At 41.8% G+C, this 21348-nt stretch overlaps 1 protein-coding gene across 1 annotated transcript in view; it reads left to right on the top strand.

The window, feature by feature from the left end:
• Positions 1-21348, top strand: part of FMNL2 (formin like 2) — a 199285-nt gene that overhangs the window by 126992 nt on the left and 50945 nt on the right. The window contains exons 6-8 of the mRNA XM_018553601.1: positions 1457-1609; positions 17144-17252; positions 18112-18188. Coding sequence (XP_018409103.1) covers positions 1457-1609; positions 17144-17252; positions 18112-18188 — 339 coding nt within the window. The remainder of the gene's footprint in view (positions 1-1456; positions 1610-17143; positions 17253-18111; positions 18189-21348) is intronic.

The raw sequence follows: 21348 nt of genomic DNA, 5'->3' as shown, positions 1-21348 counted from the left end.
TCTTTCAAAGGCACCTGCAGCTTGAACATTTAAAATGTAGGCCTGTTGATTGTGAGCATTTCAAGTGCCTCTTCTTAAAATAAAAAATTTGGCAGCGGTGACTGCATTATTCACTTTCCAGAAAGCTGCCATGATGGAAAAATTCCATTTTTAATAGAATTACTAACATTTGAAAATGGCACACAGCACAAAGGCCCCCTTGTCTGCCGATAGCTGTGTATGAGTAAACATGACCCAACTTGCCATTTGGTCACTGGGATGGAGACAAAATTAATTAGCGAAAATCTAATAAAGTTGTGTGTTATGCCCCGTTTTCAGAGAAGTCACAATGGATAAAGTCCAGTGTACACTCATAATTGACAATTACTGAACAGTTGCAGTAAATCTACATGAAGGAAGAACAACAGGCTTTTTTTAATGAGCCAATGCAAGGAACAAAGCCCAGTAATCCCTAGCAACCAATCAGATTGCAGTTTACTGCCATAAAAGTGAGAGGTTAATTCTGATTGGTTGCTGTGCTTTACTATGCTTACATAAGAGGATCAACTTGACAACCTGCTTTGCTAATCAGAAAGTACAGCCCAAATGTGGCTGCCGGCATGTACATATACTGACAACCTATACATAGAAACAGTTATTTAAAGCATTAACACGCATTGTTAAGATTATTATTTTTATTAAACTGATCTTTTTTACATATATTTCAAACCAAAAACTAAAAGTTAGGTAATCTACTCTAATAAAAATATTACTTAGACATACAAAGTGGGCTTTGCATGAAAAAAGCAAGGTCTGCTGGTTGAGTGGGGGTGGCGGGGCTGGTCGGGTGGTGTTAGTACCTTACCCCTAGGTTCACCTGTGGCACCTAGGTGAGGATGATATCAAGTTCCTTTTGGCAAGATCATGGGAATGCTGAGTGTTCTAAATCTCACCAGAAGACGCTAGTGCACTGTGCTGTAGCGGTTTTTCATGAGGTTTGCAATACTGTGGATCACACTGGATCACACAGTGTAGAAGAGGGGAAAAAGGTACGTTTATTTATCAACCATTATTACCCCTGTTTATTTCTTTTTTCTTTCCTGCAGTGGTTTCCCTTGGGGTGGGGCTAATAGGGGTTGATTTACTAAAGGAAAATAGGCTGTTCACTGTGCAAGGGAATTTTCCATTAGCTCAGTAAATGAAGTGAACTTGGCTGACTTCTAACATCCAATCATGTGCAAGCAAAAATACTGTGTTATTTATATTCATTACATGTGAACGGGTATACTTTGCAATGTGAATTTTCACCACATTCACCAAGCTCAGTGAAAATTCCCTTGCAATTGGAAAGTCTATTCGCCTTTAGTAAATCAACCTCATAAAGTGGACCTTGCTTGTTTATAGAAGATCAGTTTAAAAGTTTGTGTGTCGTTTGTAACCATCTATCTATTTTAATGTATTGATTCATTTTCCTTAGGTTTGACTTTGAGTGTCTGGAGAATAATGTAGAAAACAATGTTGACAAGTCGAAACATTGGAGCCGGTCCATTGAGGACTTACATAGAGGTGGCAACCTACCTTCTCCTGTTGGGAATAGTATTACTCGGTCAGGCAGACATTCTACCTTAAGGTAAGTTGTTTAAATTGTTGCTATATGTACTATTAAATGTTACATATTCTTCTCAGTGTTAGGCTGGGTTATAGCAAAATATCCAATTGTGCTCAAGGTTCAAAATTAATATGGACAGGATAACTGCACCAACGCTTGCCTGCATAATGCAATGTCTCAGAGTATATTCATCTGCTTCATCTTGGAATAATAAGTAGAGTGGAGACAACCAGCCTCCAGCTAAGAAAATCTGGCTGTGTGTTTATCCTTACAGTATATCTATGGCCCCACTCACACGGGGACTTATGCTGCATTCAGTGATTGCTGCAGCTAGAACTTGCAGATTCTTGTGGCAGGAATCCCAGGCGTCCCTGGTCAGATGCTGCTTTACCAATTGAAGTTAATGACAGGGTGACAGTGGCCGCATCTGCCAGCGGCAGTCCACATGTAATCGTACATGGTGCCATTACCTTCAGTTTGAGATATAGGATTGTCCCTTGATGCAGGACAGATGCGTGCAAGGACAATCATCTATCCCAAACCACATGTAATTGTACCATGTACGGTTACATATGGACTGACGCTGACAGATACAGCTGCTATCACTAGGGATGTCCCAATACCACTTTTTCAAGACCAAGTACAAGTACAAGTACTTGCCCTCAGGTACTTGCCAATACCAATTACTGATACTTTTTCTGAAAGGGACATGTGACAATTTTTCTAAAACAATGCAGAGTAATGATTTTAGGGCAGTTTCTCACCTTATATTGGTGGCCATTGAGAAGATTGCCCCTAACATTGGTAATTGCTGAAAACAATGTCCCTTGCATTGGTGGCCAGTGTGAATAATGCCTCTTACATTGGTGTACAATGGGATGAATGCCACATACACTGGTGTCCAGTGGGAGGAAAATTCCTTACATTGGTGGTCAGAAGGAAGACCACCATACACAAGTATACAATAAGAAACACGCATCATTTTGCAAAGTTTGTCACTCATAGTAGACAGTCTTCATACACCCCGAACACAGGATCTATCTCCCGGCTCTCGCTCTTCCCCGGAAATTCCACACTGCACAGTACAGTCCACAGACAGAGTTGCATCACGCTGAACACTAACTACCGCCATGCTGTCACACTTCCGTCCAGAGAGGTCAGAGCGGAGTGGGAGGCTGTGATTGGTGGAGAGCGTATTCCGGGGGAGAGGCTATGCGGGTCACTGGCTTCCCACGCGCTGCCTTCTGTCTGTCCTTACTCTCCGGCAGCCAAAACGATGTGAACATTTTTTAAAGGGCTGGTATCGGCTCTATGTGTCATTGACTTCAATGGGTACAGTGGCCCCATCTGAATGTAGACACCTGGCATTCCTGTAGCAAGAATCCGTAGGTTCTTGTTGCAGGAATCCCTGAATGCAACAACTCCCCATGTGAATGGGGCCTAAGATCGTTGACAGGTGTACAAGGGAATGTAACCAGTGACAACAAGTAAAATAAAGTAATACTGTATATAATGTCTTACCAGGTACAGACCACGAGAGAAAAATGTTATACGGCTCTTTGTTTAAAACTTGTTTTATAACCAGATTTGTTAAAATCAAGCAAATCCTCTTGATACATAATGTCTGTGACATTGGATTGTGCATGAATTTATAGCATTTCCGGGCAGGATTATATTTCTTACAGTTAGTTATATTAAACTATAGAAAATGAACAGAATTACAATCTAATACAGTCTCTAAAATCTCCTCTAAGCTGACCACAAATGTTACAATCTGATTATACAATCTCCTTTAGCTCTGCCAACAACTATGTAGTGCAAGGGTCCATCCGCTTGGATACAAGTTGATTGCATAGATTAGGTAGGTCATCGTACTACATAGTTTTGGTAGATGAGAAATTGATTGTACAGGGATTGTATAGTCAGATTGTAACATGATGGGTGACCCTTAGATTTGCCAAAACCTGTTAATGTGAGGGTCTACACAAGTCATTCAGTTTGAATCCAATCAAGCAGGCCCTTGCACTTCATAGTTGTTGGTGGAGTGAATGGAGATTGTACAATCAGATTGAAACATACATGACCAGCTTTAGATGTTCTGTTATTGCGATCAGTTGGAGACATTCCTGCCTTTTCATTCTGGTGACCATACGGGACACGAGGAGTATCTTTCCAATGGGGACAGCAATAACAACCCAACAGGGGTTTTAAAGCTTCTCCATTGTGCGCAAAGCTGTAAAAAAGATTTGGCTAGATTTTCCCTTTAACTATATTTGTTTTTATGCCTGCAATAAACTCTTACATTCTGCAAGACTTGTGAGCACTTAACTATTTGAAGAGACAGCACGTGCAAATACGCCTACATTACTAGTGTACATTGCTGCATAAGTGTAAAATCAATAGACCTGTCGGAGGGTTTGCTGATGTATGGAAACCATGTATTGACTGGAGATGGCTTGACTTCCATAAACTGCAGTGCAGCAGAGATCACACGATGATTAACAGGGATAGTTTGAAGTGCAGTCACAACAGATGTTAGACACTTATTTTATGGATTGTCTGCTGCTTTGATTCTAGAGAGAAAATGTCACTAAAACCCAATCGTATATTTATGGTGTGAGGTTTATTAGCGTTCTTCCAAGTACTGCAATTATAGCTTTCCCAGCATTCAGTGCTAGACGCTCATTGATTAGGTGATGTATTTTACATTTTTCTTAACTTGGCAGTCTGCAGTGAACAAGAACTACTTTGCAGTATGCAGCTAAAACTCTGAAAAAGAAGAAGGGATAATCTGGGTAATTGGGTTTTTGCAGGTCTTGGAGTGGATGCTCCCTAACCCACCTACAGGGTTTTAAAGCATAGCATGACCACTGCTGATCTAGAACATCAACCTTACTAGACCTTATTGGGGGTGGTGGTTTTGGTTATCCATGGGTCTTTGTTCTGGTTCAGCAAAGGCCTTGTGATCCTTTTAAAAACTCAGGGTTTGAGCATTAACTTAACACATATCAGTCACAAATCAGCATCCATAGGCAAGGGGCTGGAAAGATGGAAAGTTGTGAGACTTCTCTTGGGGTCTTTAAAGACCTGCCTGGCAAACCATTTGCCATTGACCCAGAAGCCTTCTTTCTTTTTTGTTTGCATACATTTCTTAATGTTCACTGTACTTATGTTCTAGGTCAGTTTACAACAAGCGTGTTATAGTTTATGAGATCGTGGTTTGGAACACGTTGAAGGCAGTTGTGAGAACCTCATTGACAAGATATGCCCCTGGCCATCCAAAGTCGATAGTCGATAGTTGATGCTCTCCTTATTTTCCTTGTGCTGCTGCTTGTATACTGTCCCTTGGCATAGTCATGTATAATGCAGGTCCACAGGAATACACAGAGTCTTGCCATCTGTGTGAATAAGGAGCTAGTCAAAGACACAGTCACACACTCTAATATTTCTTGGACCACCTTTAGCTTTGATCGCGGTACACATTCGTGGTGGCATCATTTCGATGAGCTTATGCAATGTCACAACATTTATTTACATCCAGAGTTGTTCTACTTATTTTTCACCAAGACCTTGTAGTGATGATAGAAGAGTCAGACCACTGTGTAAAGTCTTCTCCAGCACATCCCAAAGATTCTCAATGGGGTTAAGGTCTGGACTCTGCTGTGGCCAATCACTTGTGTGACAAGAATGTCTCACGCTCCCTGAACCACTCTTCCACAATTTGAGCCCGATGAATCCTGGCATTGTCATCTTGGAATATGCTCAATGTGCCATCAGGGAAGAAAAGACCCATTAATGGAAAAACCTGGTCATTCAGTATATTCAGGTAGTCAGCTGACCTCATTTTTGGGCACATAACATTGCTAAACATAGACATATTATCCAATTGAAGGCTCTGGCATATTTGCATATCTAAATCCAGGTAGTGACTTTTTTTTTTGGACAGTGTATACAGTATATATATATATATATATCTATCTATCTACTGATATATAGATAGATAGATAGATAGATAGATAGATATAGATAGATATCTATCTATATATATACAGTATATAATATATAGACCACTAGCTGGCTGTTGCCAGTAGCAATGAGCTGTTGATGCAAGCTGTGAGAGCAAGTAGACAAATAAAGCAACTGATCTGAATGGTGTAATAAAATAACCCAAAATCACCCTTATCTTGAAAGGGTTAATTCATTTTCTTTAAGCTGAAGAAAATCTTAAAATGAAAATGCCGTGTAAAAGCTTAGTAAAGCAGCCCACCGGGGACAGTTAATATAATTTGTAGCATCAGAGATTACATGCATCGACATGGCAACAGAGTATACACAGAAGTTTGAGGTGGTAACTTCATAATCCAGCGTGTCCCCATAGAGCCATGTCTTCTCACCCAGAAGGAATATGTGTCTTATTTATAGCGGACATTAATTTCCGCTCGACTAAACACCAGAGGAAAAAAACCAAAGTCACGTGCCTCCATCGGTCAATACGGGCAGAAGCTAACGCATTTTTTGATTAAGAGAAACAGCAACAAGTACAGCTATATAAAAGATGTAGAGTCTTCAGAATGACCGCAGGGGGGCGGGAAGGGAGTCTGGAGAGTTTTTGTGTTGAAAGTTTCCAACTAAAAATTGCTACTGCAAAGAAGAACTCTGGTCTAAACAAAATCTTTTCAATGGTTTCTGATTCCGGAGCTGTTGCGATTTGTCACTATAGCTGCTAACAATCTTGTTTCCATTCCTGAAGTTGGTAGGAGTGTTAATGTGGAAGTTAAAGTTGAACTCTGGTCTCTGAACTATGTGCAGTCTTCAGGCAAAATTGATAAACCAGTTACTAGAGCTAATCCTGGGAAATCCTGTGCACAGACTGATTACTGTTGCCGTGTTTGCAAAGAACAGAAATCTATTTTTTTTGTGGTTTTTCAAGATCATAGCTGATTGAAAATACAAAAATCCACACTTGAGGGATGTTTCCGAAGACATGAACACAACTCTTACATTTTGAGGGACTCAAACATTGCTTTGCTTCAAATCCAATTTTGCATGATCTCCATCCTAACCTAGTGAGCCCCCTGTCTCTTTTTCTTTTCTTCTCCTTCACTTTTCTCCTTTCCTACTTACTCTTCTCTAAATCTCCCCGTTGGCACTGATGTAACTACATCACAAAATTAGTGCCCTAGTGGCCTCTTACATGTAACCTACATAGACATTTGGTGATAATCCTTTACCCTAAAACTGCAGCTTGAATTGATCAAGATTTAAGCCTTGAGTAGCCCTGTTGGCACCACCAGGTTCAACAAATATCAATTACAAAATTGCAGGAGCTGGGTGAAAAATTGTCGGCTAAACAGTGACTGCATCCAACTAGATGCACTGTTTGGGTATCCAGGCAGCCACAGGTGCTGGCTGTTTAAATACAATAGCCAGCAATGGGGATTCCTTCATACACTTTGTGTTGCATGGATGGAGTTAAGTCCTGTGGGCCTGAACAAGAGAAATCTAGCCATGTATGGCTATCTTAAAGCATACCTACCGCCTACTATCCCTTAGGGCTTAAACTCATGCAGATCTGGTCCGGATTTGGTGTGAACAAGCCCTTATAGCCAAGGAAGGCACTAGCCTCTATTTGGATTGCAGTTGGAATGGTGCTACACATGTGATCGTCTATGACATCAGCCATTTGAGGGCTTGAAAGTTTGGTTGAGAGCTGAAATAAGCCGACTGGCAACCTTGACAGTTGGCATACCTTTAAAGTAACTGTTTTGAAAGACATTAAGTTGGTGGGTAAACAGGGATCCCAACCTGAAAGAAGCCATTTCAGGGAGGTGTCCTTCTCATTTCAGGGAGGTGCCCTCTACGCCCCCCCCCATCCGCGGAGGGAGGGTTAGGGGGGGCTGGGAGAGAGCACCCCCCTGAAATGATGGCAAATAGCACAGGAAGCAATAGCTTCTTTGCTATCTGCAGGTTTTTTTTCTGATTTTGTTTTTAGTATTCTGACAGTTGCAGTCGTCAGAATATTTAAAAAAAAAAGGCATAAGAATGCATAGCTAGATTCCTATTGGCTATTGTACTTTGCAATAGCCAATAGCAAACTAGCTATTGCACCCGCCCTCTGCTGCTTTCAATCACCAGAAGAGGACCTGATAGAAAAATTCAGGTCCCCCTCTGCTGATTGACAGCAGCAGTGGGCGGGTACATTACCTAGTTTGCTATTGGCTATTGCAAAGTGCAATAGCCAATAGGAATCTAGCTATGGATTCGTATGCCTTTTTGTTTCTTTTCTGACTGACGGTCGGGCCGCGGCTCCCGATGTCAGAAAAGAAAAAAAAAAACGATCGCAGGGAAAGGTTTATCTGCTCGATCGAGCAGATAAACCTTTCCGGGGGGAAGTGTTTCTCTCCGGGCGGGCGGGAGCCGCTATCCAATAGCGGGAGACTCCCGGAGCGTCTGGGAGAGTTGGGATGTCTGGGTAAAGCCCCTCTTTAACTTTTCCACTTACCCCTCCCCCACATCGTATGGTACCATAGAACTAATGCTATGCATAAAGGGCAGTTTTATGTCAAAACACCTGTTTGTTGGGTATTTTTGTTATGGAATGTGTACATGTGACGTGTTGTGACACTGTACATGGTATTTAGGATAACCTGTACCCATGTATACTGTTCATGTATATGTCTTGTAAAATAACCCTTTGTACAAATAATAACATTACATTTTAAAAAAATACCAATTATAAAAGTCATGTCATGTTTTGATGACTCTAGAGTTTTATTGTATGAGAGCAGGATAGGATAAGAGTGTGGCTCCCGTGTATAGTATGCACCATGTATGTACATTGTTTGGTGGAGGATTATTAATGGGGTCCCTCCCACCTTCATACAGAAGACTTATTAGAATGTATAATTCAACAGTCCATTTGAGCTATGATTTATTTGAGAAATGGAGCCTCGTTTATCAGACACATCAGCAGTTCCCCCCGGGTGATAAAAGTGGATGAAATGTACATGTTGGCCGATGTACACTTTCCTGGGTGGGAATACACAGCAGTCTACATGACAGATTTATTGCTATCAATCAGTTCCATGCCCAAAGGAAGGACATGAGCCCGCATCCACACTGCTAACCTGTTTGCCCTGCAGTCTATATTTTTTTAGTTATATTTCAAGTGGGACTCTATATTATTTATGTTGCTTTGGGAAGACGTCACACAGTTTATCATGTATTTATTGCTGTCTGTGTCTTTTTTGTCTTGTTTGAGCTTTATCTACTGCAGTACTGTACAAATCCCAGGAGCCAGGTAGCCATAGGGTTGCCTACCGTCCGGTTTTCACCCGGACAGTCCGGTTTTCACCCGGACAGTCCGGTTTTGGAGTCTTGTGTCCAGCCAGAGGACATCCGGACACAAGACACTCAGTGCCAACACCGGCATTTTACATTTTCTGACAGATGTGGCTGCTGAGGTCCTCGGCAAGTGCGATCTCAGGCAGCCACATCTGCCTGAAACCGGATCTTGCTCTGAGCTGCGGGGGCCTGTAAACAGGCACAGGCTGTCCGCAAATTGCCTTCGCCTCCTCCTCCGGCTTCCTGACACCGTGTTGCCCGCCTGTGGACCCCTGGTGAGAGACCATAGCCCGGACAGCTCTCCGGAGAGTGCATACAGCCCACCTGAGAGTCGCACAGCCCACCTGAGACTCGCACAGCTCACCTGAGAGTTGCATAGCCCACCTGAGAGTCACACAGAGTGTGTAGCTTCATATTATTTTGTATTGCTTTATAATGTATTGCTTTAGTCCTCTATAGACGGTCTCCTTACTCCCTACCCTGGCTGTCTCTTTTTGCCCTTCCTGCCTCTCCTCGTTCTCTCCTCTATATTCTCCCAAAAGAATTGCACTGCGCGGCGCCAGAGTATTCGGGTTTCACTCGAAAAAAAGGTGGCAACCCTAGGTAGCCAATGCTTCTTAAAAATTACAGCTAGCGCCTAACTTTTGAGGTTTTCTCTAGTTGTTGTCAATGGAACTGGCTTCTTAAACAAATCCTGCTGGCTCCTGGATTGGACAGACTTGGTGTCTGTTATTCATGTGTGATTGTGACTCAATGGATTTCTAGGAATGTCTGTGTCATTCTTTAACCATGAATACAGTTTTATGTCTGATACTCTACTACACAGGAAGTACACGTCATGCTCAGTCATTACTAAGTGATGGGATTGGCATGATAAAGTGTGAATGATAGCCATGTAATGTTATGAACACTTTTTCTGAGTTGGAGATAGGTTTGTCTCACGATTACAGTCTGTATTAACACAATGGTCATTATATTTTATGAGATTGCAATCTCTTTGCTTTACCGACAGTCACTTGGAAATATCATTTCTTAGTGTTATCTCTGTCCACGTCTCTGGAGCTTTTCATCAGAGATTACAGCTACACAACATGAGTTACTGGTGCCATAAAAAGTCAACAAGCTGGATGTGTGAACTCTGGTCACAAGAGTATACACTGGCTCATATGCAGGGAGCGGTTAAAGTTAACCTGTCATGTCCTTGAATGTGTCTCAAGTAATAATATTGCAAACTCCTTGCAGCATAAAAACTCTGGGAACATTACAAATTAACCCCACACTACAAGGGTTAAGTGCTTGTTTTTGTCGAGGATCTAAAATGAAAAAAAAAAATATATACTCAGCCGATCCTCGATCCCACCTGCCTGTTAGACTACCTCCCCAGCCTCTTCTTCCCGGGCTCTGGTAGTCTAAGCCCCACCGATGTCCTTACGTTTAATACATAAAAAATTGACTTGTATTGTACGTGAGAACGCCAAGGGACAGAGGGGGTGAGAGGTGAGTGGTCACCGAAGCAGGATTGAGGTTGGGTGAGTATACCTTTTTTATTTTAGACCCTGAACAAAAATGAGCACGTAACCCTTGCAGTGTAGGGGTTGCCTTACTGCACGGGTTAATTTGTATTTTGCCCGGAGTTCTTCATTAAAATGAGGGAGCTAAGACTGAAATAGCTGTTTAAAGAGACCCTGTCACTAGATTATTCATTTCAACAACAATATTCTGTTAGGATCAGATGTGCATTCAACCTGTTTTATGTGTGTTATTTTCCTTTAAAAGCCTCTCTTGTGTATACTTCCAAAAGCCCTGAGACTTCTGGTGAGCAGCACCATCTTGAATGTGATGTCAGCAGCCCCAGAAGACTCAGAGCTGTCACTCAACTAACACTCCATCGTACCTTTCTCAACATTTGGTTAGTAAATTTGGAGACACATTTACTTTCCCGGTCCTTCACACCCTCACCCTCTCAAACTTCTACATTTAGGGGTACATAGGCAGCATTACAATGACACATTTTTGTTTTTTTTAAAATATGTACTGGAGGAGACAGGGAGGAGCCTCCCTGTCCCTCACTTGCTCATCACTAGTGAGGCATCGAGATCGATGTTCTCACTGTTTTCTTTTTTTTGATTGGAAAGCTTGGACCAATGGCGCTTTGCCATTGGCCCAAGTCATTCACAGAGCTCAAGCCTCTAACAGCAAGTAGAGGCTGTTGCAGCTCTTGCCTCACTAAGTTAGGTTACACAAAGCAGTGGGGAAACTACACTAAACTGATGAGCGGTAACAGCTTTTAAAGCGTCGCCTATGGCCAATTTTGGGTATTATCGTTTTTTGAGGTTTCGCTTAAGGCTTGACATGTTTGGTGTCTTTTTACCCGACGTGACCCTGTCTTTTATATTTTACCAAAAAATTGGGTAACTGTTTTTTTTTTTAAAAATCGGTAATTTTTCCTTATTATAGTAAAAAAATAAAAACCCCAGTGGTGAATAAATACCACCAAAAGAAAGCTCTATCTGTCCTCAAAAAAGGGTATAAAATTCATTTCAGTACAGCGCTGCATGACGGAATAAATGTCAGTCAAAGTACCGCAGCGCTGAATACTGAAAAATGGCCTGGATGGGAAGGGGGTTTAACACCGCGGATGTCAACTGGTTAACAGGCAGCACTCCTTCCATGACAGGTTACACGGTGGGGAGACTTTTCCTGCTGTGTAACCTAACTTAGCTGTCAAAAGCCGGATGCAGCGCCACCTGTAATTAACAGGCAGCACTCCTTCCATGACTGGTTACACGGTGGGAAAACTTTCCCTGCTGTGTAACCTGTTACAAGCTGCTCTTACTGGAGGAAAAGCTGTCAGCTTCAAACTTGAAGCTGACAGCTTTTTCCTCCATAATACTAGGTGAGGCTCTGCATCACTTGCCCCCCCCTGACTGCACGTCCCTGATATACTGTATATATTGTGGCAGTGTAAGCCAATACCACGGTGTTAGGTGGCCTCAAAGTCACCCAGGGTTCTCAGCCAGAGGGGCTGAGTGGCTCCAGGAAGACATTACTGGTACCAGGAGAGAACTGCCTTTTCAGTTCTTTCCAGGTTTTCGGGATCATAGTTGGGATCCTGGAGCCAGGAGATTTCTTAGAGCTCTGGGTGGGATGAAATCTCCATTCCTAGGTACATGCTTTGGTAGTGACCAGCACCTGAGTGTGCACCTGTGTACATCCTTCATGAAGAGTGTGCTGGGATGTGTTCAGGGCCCCACCTGTGAGTCAGGAGAGTTCCATCCTGGAGTCAGTGGAGGCCAGTGCAGCAGGGAGCTGCGGGGTTTGTGAACCATATTGAGAGGATTGGCATGTTTTGCCGTTGTCTGGAGGAACCAGACAGTGGCCCTAAAGATTGAGACCGGAGCAGCGTGAGTGTTTTGAAGCTGAGGAAAGCTACAGAGCCATAACAAGGACTGTCTTATGTTGCTGTTTCAAGCTATTTTGTGTTTGCCCTTTTAAATAAACTGCATCTGACTTGATTTACCTGGACTACAGTGGAGTGTCCTTGTTACAATATATACGGGGTTCATTTTATAGACGTTCTGCCCAGCGTATAGCAGAGTAGATGCCGTTTGCATGGCACTAGCGTCCCTAGATAACGCTGACCAGTATAGGAATTTCTATATTCTTTAGCCAGGCAGAATTTCTTCTGATAATGGGTCTAGTAAGTGTGCCTGCAGTCTTCATGTTCTTGCAGTTATAGTCAAAGCAAAATGGGGGAAAAAACACATATGTAGTTCATATTTGCAATAAATGCATGCTTCCCCTTTAAAGATCCTGTAAGTGCAGAAAATAACCTGTTGTTCTGTTGTGAGCTGACAACGTACAGCATTTTTGTGGACTGTGTGGTGTCAGCCCCCCTGCCCAGTGTCCTTTGCTAAACTACTCAGCCACTCCCAGTCTCAGATCTCTAAAGAATAAAGGCTAATCGTTATGTAGTTCAAGAAAACAACTAACATAGCTAAACAGGCTCCAGGGGTGTTACCTCTCCTCGGGGCCAACGGGCACGGTGCAGGACACGGGGTCTCCTCCAGCCTGGTAGAACTCTTGGCGCCAGGGGTTGCAGGTGCGCATGCACGAAATGCGGAGCGGACGCGCACGGTACACAGGCTGCGCGCACCTGCCCGGGGGCGTGCGCGTAGCGCGCCTGCGCCCATTAGGACTATCAAGTGTGGGCCTTGCTGGGGGAGGTTCCCAGGACGCACCTCCCATCCCTCTCGCCTGCCATTGGTCCCCGGGGAGGGAAGCCTCCTGGTTGCCCCGGTAACTAGGGGGTAGTCTTACATCCCCATGCTATAAAATCCTAGTCAGAGCCCTGGCATGTTGCTGAGTTATTCCACCCTATGGTGTGATCGCCTAGCCTCTCTATCTGTGAATCTTGCTGTTGCTCCCTGATCCCTCATCTGGACTTCCTGTTTGCTGACCCCTTGGACTGTTTATCGCTTCTGAACCTCTGCTGCCCGCCTCGATCCAGATTGGGCCTTGACTACCCCCTTGGATTGCCCTTTTTGTACCTTGCTCTTGGATTTTCAGGCCACTTCCTGCCAGTGGGTTCCTCTCCACGCTGCCAGCCCATAAGCACGTCTGACATTAACATAACATAGCAAGTGTTCACAGGGCAGTTCTGAATTTCTGACAAGATCTGAACAGCTTCATTTTGCACTGGAACAGACACAACAAAATGATTCCAATGGTAAAATGAACAGGCCTAAAGGGAACAAATAAGAGGCGTTTGTATTTGGCGTTTACATACAATTTTATTTAGGATTTCCATCTACTTCTCAAATCATCTCCGCAGACTGTATCACTGTCAGTTTACATCTCAGAGACCCATCACAATAAGAGTCTGAATTCTGGGTAATGAGCAGGCACAGCAGGACACACAGCTTTGCAGGCTAGATTGGGATGAAGTCATGCAGCCAGGGGCAGGATTACAGGCTGTGTTGCTCTGATGGCTGGTGGTAGGCTTAGAGCTTGTACAGTCACTTTTCACAGACCATTGACGGATATCAAAATCATAGTTTAATTTAGGAAGAGAATGACATCTACCTCTGCAATTATTGATGTGATGGAGCATCTCTGTGGAAGGAAAACGTTATATGCACAGTTATAAGCACATGAAATATTTAATATTATGAGCACATTGTGATTATTGCAAAAATAAGTCATGCTAGGTGTAATTTACTGGAAAACTCAAGTCCAAGTAAAAAACATTTCATTTGTTCCCATGTCTTGTTCTGCTCACATTTATGAACTTTCTTTAGGATTATCTAGTACTGTGTACGCTGCTGGTGTTTTATGAATACCGTATGGTAAACTATCCACTGCATATAAGGATTCACTTTGGAGTTAAATGACTGTATAAATGTAGAAAGATGAAGGCTGAGCATATACTGTACATAGAGGCTACAGAAATCTTCTTTGCAAGCTATGGCTCGGGATGACATTTCCCACCCCTACTCTCAAGCTGGGAGATGGGGACGTGGACTCTAGAGCATACTATTTACTACTGGGCATACTGTGGGCAACTATATGGCAGATGAGGTTTAATGTTGGATATTGTAAAGTAATGCATTTTGGGATTAGAAACAGGCAAGCAGAATGCACATTAATGGGAACTCCACTAGGGAAGTCAGAAATGGAAAAATATTTGGGGGTCTTTTTCCAGAAATGGAAAAAGACCCCCAAGCTGCGGCAAACAAAGTGAGCAGAGTACTGTCATGCATTAAAAAGGGAATGTACTGTAGAGACAAAGCAATGATTTTGCCACTTTATAGATCACTGGTTCGGCCTCATCTGGAGTATTCGGTTCCGTTTTGGTCCCCGATCTACAGAAAGGATGTCTTGGAGCTGGAAAGAGTACAAAGAAGGGCAACTAAACTAATTAAGGGTACAGAGGACCAAAGCTATGAGGCAAGGTTGCTAAATTTAAACTTGTTCATGCTGGAAGTGAGGCGATTAAGAGGGGGTCATGATTTTAATGTACACAATCTTTAGTGGAGATGGCAACATCAGCAATAAACTTTTTACTGTAAAAAAAAAAAGACTAGAGGCCACCACCTAAAACTGGTGGAGAAGGATTCAACCAAAAAGGGCATAGGAGCTTCTTTTCAGTCAGTTTTCTTTTTCAGAGTGGTTACATTTTGGAACTCTCTTCCACAAACAGTGGTATCAGCAGAGAGTATTGAATCATTCAAAAATCATTAAGATACCTTCTTCAGAGACCGTAACATACAGGAGTACAGGTACTTTTAAATACTAGACCACACAGGGACTCATATACACACGTACACACAAACACACAGACACACAAAGGTTGAACTTGATGGACCTTTGCCTTTATTCAACCTCACATACTATGTAGCTATGTATTTACTGACAGTTCTTAGTTCCAGCGATTGCCTCATTGTCTCCCAGCTCAAGAGTTTACAGTTTTGATTTAGTCTACAAAGCACCCCAAGAGTCTTGAATCTGCTGCCTCCTGTATTCAGTGGCAACACCCTCCCCAGTGCTCCCCTGACCAATATAAAGGCGCACATTGTGGGGTTGTCTGGCACAGCATTGATAATACAACTGGACTTTCCAGGGTGCTTTTGAGACTAAAATATAGCATGTGCTTTTTTAGGCTCTCTTGTCGCATGGATAACGTTATCCAGGTGGCTGGGGTACTTTAAGCCTTTAAATGATGTAATTTCCCTGACATTTGTTATTGGATAAGAGCTCAGCGCATGTCATTAGACTTTGTTTCCTGCGACATGTAATAGGTGTAGGTCTACTCTGCACATGGATTACTATTATAAATATGAAACAATGTCTGTCCCCATAGATCATTATGGATCACATTTCTCCGTAAAGCCCTCATGATCATGGACATATTTTTTACCTTAAAGACAAATGTGCATACGAGCTGTAAGTGCACAGAGAGAAGTGTCAGGATGAATTAGGCATCAAATGCTTCCCTAGTAATTACATGGCTTATGTAGCATTATGACACTTAAGTAATTTCCCAGGCTCTGATAGACGGTAACCGCAGGCTGTGTACTTGCTGCTATAAGAACAGCCGCTAAAACAGTTAAATGTATTCAGCAGTCCTAGATTTCATAGTTTAAAAAGTTACTCACATTTTTGCATTGTATATGTGTGTATATACTGTATTTGAAATCACTACTGTACAGAAAGTAAGATATTTTTCACATTTCTGCACAGCCATGTTAGGAAGCCAAAGGAAGTAGCAAAAAGACATAGATATGTTCATTCATCCAAGCATATTTTGTTTTTAAGGTAAAGTTCGGCTGTAACCTGAACTATTCATTGAAACTAACTACGAAAACTAATGAAGAAAGTGTATTGCAGACACCTGAAATCTGTGGATTGCTGCTCTAGTGCTTCCAGGAGCTCTGAAATCCCGCCAATATTCAAATCTTGACTTAGGTGGCCCCTTAGCTGTGCCCTTTTTTGCTTCCTGCAATCACAATTGGTCAGTGGGGCTTCCCTTCACTTTAAGTGCAGCCAGTGAGGTGCAAGAGAGATTAGGCTGGACCATGAAAATCTCTGCTGAAGTGGTCATTTGCATATTGAAGATTTTGGCTCTGGTTAGGTGAAATATGGTTTTACCTTTAACTCCCCTGGACCTGTAGTATAATAAACATGACCAAATATTAAAGTGGCATTAAACTTAGGAATTAAACCTTAAAAATGTATTCAGTACCTTAACTATTAACAAGAATGTATCTTATTTGTGTATCACTCATCTGTAGACCCTCATATCTTCTTTGAATTGGCGCTGACACTGTCCTTCCATCTGGAGGCTGGCTACGTTTGATCCCCAAGGTCCCTGTGTGTGTTGTAAGGTGGCCACCTCTCCAAGCTTGCTCCCGTCATGGACTACAATCTCAATACAAATGAGAAGACTAAATGTGAGATTGTAGTCCATCACGGGAGCGAGCTTGGAGCGGTCTCATGCACTCCCCTCCCAGACACTGCAGCTCACAGTGGAAAGGTTTCAGCTGCAGTGCTTCCAATCCAGAAAGCAGTGGTGGTGGACTAGGTCTGACAAGTGCTGACTGGCAAGATCAGACTTGTGAATCAGCAGCGACATGCACGCGTTGTCATTGTAATTGTCATTCAGTGTAGTGTACAATTATGTTTTCTACATACACCATGTTTGCCTTTCAGGTATAATACTTTGCCAAGCAGAAGGACGTTAAAGCACTCAAGATTAGTGAGTAAAAAGGACGACGTCCACGTCTGTGTCATGTGTTTGCGGGCGATCATGAATTACCAGGTATGTTACTTTGCATCATTCTGCAATGAAGACATACAAAGCAGTGGCATAAAAAAGTAGATTTTTCTGTTGTTGGTAGCGTAACAATATGCTTGACCCCCAGCTAAATCTCCTCATTGGTCTGGGACTCCAGTTGGTATATATGCGTCTTATTCTCCACAAGACTGTGACACATGAGCTCGGATTTTTACTTTAGCTGCCATTGTCTTTGGTTTGAGCGCTATATATATTTGTATGGAGAATCCACCACCGGGGAAGACCAGAGATATGTTGAACCATATGCCCTCTAGTGGATTTTACATAAGAATATATAAAGTATACACGGTATATATAAAAGATCATGGCTTATGACACCCATTCTGGGTCTGAGCCAAGAGATTTCCCGTCACAATCCTGTATTGCATCAAAGAGAAAAATGAGGGCACACCAATCCAGAAAAATTGTTAGTAGAGTTTTCATTAAAAGTAGCTACTTACAACTGATAAAAACATCTTTAGCATTACACTTCAGTATTATAACCTTAGAATAACACTTGAACATTCCTTTACAAGCTCCTGCACCTCTCTATTGGTTCATAGCTGTGTTGGTCGGCCTTATTGACCAATAGGGAGATCCAGAGGAAGAGGCGGGCCCTCTTCAGGATCTGAAGTTACTGTGTAAAGTATAGAGCATCCAGGGTTTTGGGGCTAGGGAAAACTTTGACAGTTGAACGTATGTAAAGTAATATGTAAAGTAGTGTTATTCTCGCAGGTGCTCTGTAAGTAAAAAGATTAAACACAATGGTGTAGAAGCAGTTTATGGCTCAGATTTGTAAATTGTTATGCCTGTTTATAGTAAGTTTTTGTTTTTTATTCTGCAGTATGGTTTCAACATGGTCATGTCCCATCCACATGCTGTCAATGAGATTGCACTAAGTCTGAACAATAAGAACCCCAGGTATGCATGTCTTTAACCCTTTCATGCCTAGATATCCAAATTTAACATGTGCCAGTAACTTGACAATAATTCTATTACTTATTATATACTGTGTATATATATGTATACTATATAGATATATACATATATATAGATCTATATATATACACATATGTACATATGTGTATATATATATAGATCTATATATATATACAGTATATACAGTATATATACATATATATACTTTTTTTAATAGTGTAACTGTACCTGACAATTGCACTGTGAAGTAGATAGCATTGCAGATCCCACTGCAGTCTGAAGGTGGTAGTGTACGTCTGCAGGCTTATTGCTTATTTTGTCAATGAAGCCTCCAGCCTGCATGTCACCACTATGTCATTCCTAAAAAGAAGGCACAAAAATACATACAGAAACTGACTGATTAGAGTTCAGAATTTACTTTTGGTATTTCACAGACATGTTAATTTACTTTATACAGTTTTCTGTATTACCAAACATTTATATCTTACAGCAGTAAAATCAGATGGTATATCAAGAACATTTGAGGGAATATGTGTGGGCTAATGGTATAAAATAATCACCTACAATAGTAAAACACATATTGTGTTCTATTCAGATATTGTTATTTATGTTTTTACAATGTCACCCTGTTGAAGGGTGTGAAGCTGAGCTTTTAGAGGCATGTTTATGATAATAATCTTCCATGATGGAATAGACAATATCTTATAGTGCAGTTGATTACATTTACTCAACGTCTGTTTCTTCCTTTTCTTTTAAACAGAGCGTATTACAGTAAAAACAAAACCTTTGGGGTTTTGTAGAGATCAATTTAACCAATGTTTATGTACTGGGTAACAACGTGACTAGGGAATCATTTTTCCCGTGGCTGCAATTCACAGTAAATGTGTGGCCCTGACACATTAGAAAGTGTTATGTTTAATCTGCAGTCTGGCGGCGGCCATGTTGTACGGCAACAGTTTCCTGAGCAATTCTCTTTTATTACACCCTGGTCAATAATGACCACAATATCCTCAGGATTTTTCTGAAGTCACAGCTTGTTTTGTGTCTGAGGAAGGGCCGGGTCTGACGTCCCTGCTGTGATTTCGCCTCACCCCTAGATGTCTGCTTCTTAAATTCTCCATCTGGCAAAATTAGGTCAGATTGTTGGAAAAGATGTCTGCAAAACAGGAGATGGTTTAACCTAGTTTCATTTTATTTCAGTTTCTGAAGGCATTTTTTATGCATTGGAAAAAATATTGGTTTTCCTACCTGAGAGTTTATATAAAAACCAACCTAATTTTGTGCATCATGGAAGGCCGGTAGCTTCTAAAATTTGTTACATGCAACCATTACTGGAAGGTTCGGGGTCTGGTCAGGGACTGAATCAGTAAATTAACACTCTTAAGGGATTGCAGATTGCTATAGACATGTACAGTTGTCTCAGCCTAGCATAAGTGTTTAAAGTGAACCTCTCAGTTACATTATACTTGATGTCTGCATGAATTCCTGGCCTGTCAGAGCAACCAAAACTGGATAAAGAGTTTAACTATTACTAACTCTGTGCAAAAAATAAAAAAAAGTCTTTAGATACAATTTAAGGCAACCCTGTCAGTCACTTAAAAATCCAGCTGAAAGCCCCCTATTAAAGAAAGACTATAATAGTCTCTTCTCTGATAGCCCTTGTATATCGCCCAGTTTGACACTTCCAGGTGTATTGAATGCCTGCGTCTCCCTGCTACACACTGTGGTTTCTTCCTCCAGCCCCTACTTTGCTATAGAACTCAGCAGTGACATAGGGTTTTCGAAAGATAGAACCACAGAGTGCAGCAGGGGACACAGGCATTCAACACTCTGAATTGGTGCTGACACTGTCCTTCCTTCTGGAGGGGGGCTACGTTTGTTCCCCATGGTCCCTGTGTGTTGTAAAGTAGTCACCGCTCCAAGCTCGCTCCCGTGATGGACTACAATCTCATCTGTAGTTTACTCATTTGTATTGGGATTGTAGTTTAGTGTCATTTTAATCCTGTCTGTACTGTGCTGGCAGATCTCATTATCAGTTGGAAACTAGGTTTCAACACTCTCTGTTCTAACAAAGGGTTAATGGTCTCAATGATTGTGTGCACATTGCATAATAATAAGAGGAAACAGAATCTGTCCCCACTTTATCCCTCCACTTTCACTTTTTAATTGATCAGAGTAGTTTGCAATCTGCCCACATTCCCTCTCCAATAAAAATCTAAAAGGTACAAAAATCTTTTTTTTAAATGATTTTTAGGTATGCTGTGTGAATGGGAACACATAACAAAGTTATAGTGGGGTTTGCTCAAATTTGACTGCACAAGTGGAAATGCACTTTAAGTAAAGAAGCATGGCGGCATCCACTGCCCTTCTTCTTTAACTTCTCTTTCCCCTCCCACATCTTCTTTATCCCTCTCCTTTTCTCTCTTTTCTCTCTGTTTGTCTGTTGCAACATGTTGTTTTTGCAGCGCCTTGGCCATATATTCTAAGAGTTACTCCACTGCCAATTCTTTGTTCTATGTCTTGGAGTGAACCCACCACCGGGTCAACGGAGGTCTTTAGTGGCGGTGGTGTTATGACCTACTCGGTGGTGGGGACCTGTGCACACCTCACACAGTGGTTTTACTATGAGCTTACAACATGGATGGTTTACATATTGTATGGCAGAAGATATATCAGATATTTTGGAGACCAATGTATGCATGTTGTGTATGCTTTATGTCTTTCTGTTATTTGTATATCTTGAAACTTTGTTTCTGTGAAACCCTTAATAAAAACTATTTCTGTAAAAAAAAAGTAAAGAAGCATGGACAAGGATGGCAGCCACGTAGCTTGCTTCTACAACAAAGTTATCAATGTCATCTGCAATATTTCTGCCCTTACAGTGCAACTTAGTCCTGACACACCCACTCGGATTACTCTTTCAATAAAATCGCTCCACACATCCAGCCTTTGTACACTGTTTGCATAAGATAAACCCATAACCTGCATATGGAGACTCATTGCCTGATTCCCTTAAGGGGATATAAAAATTCAGTGGAATTCAATTCTTTTAAATGTCACCTCTGCAGCACGCAATCCAGTTCCACCCCCGCTTATCACATTGTTCCCATTGATTTGTGAAATATCTTTTTTTTTTTTTTTT

Source organism: Nanorana parkeri, unplaced genomic scaffold (assembly GCF_000935625.1).
Source record: "Nanorana parkeri isolate BGI_ZX_2015 unplaced genomic scaffold, ASM93562v1 scaffold125, whole genome shotgun sequence".
In the NCBI taxonomy this organism is placed as follows: domain Eukaryota; kingdom Metazoa; phylum Chordata; class Amphibia; order Anura; family Dicroglossidae; genus Nanorana; species Nanorana parkeri.
This window is presented reverse-complemented; position numbering and strand designations above follow the sequence as displayed.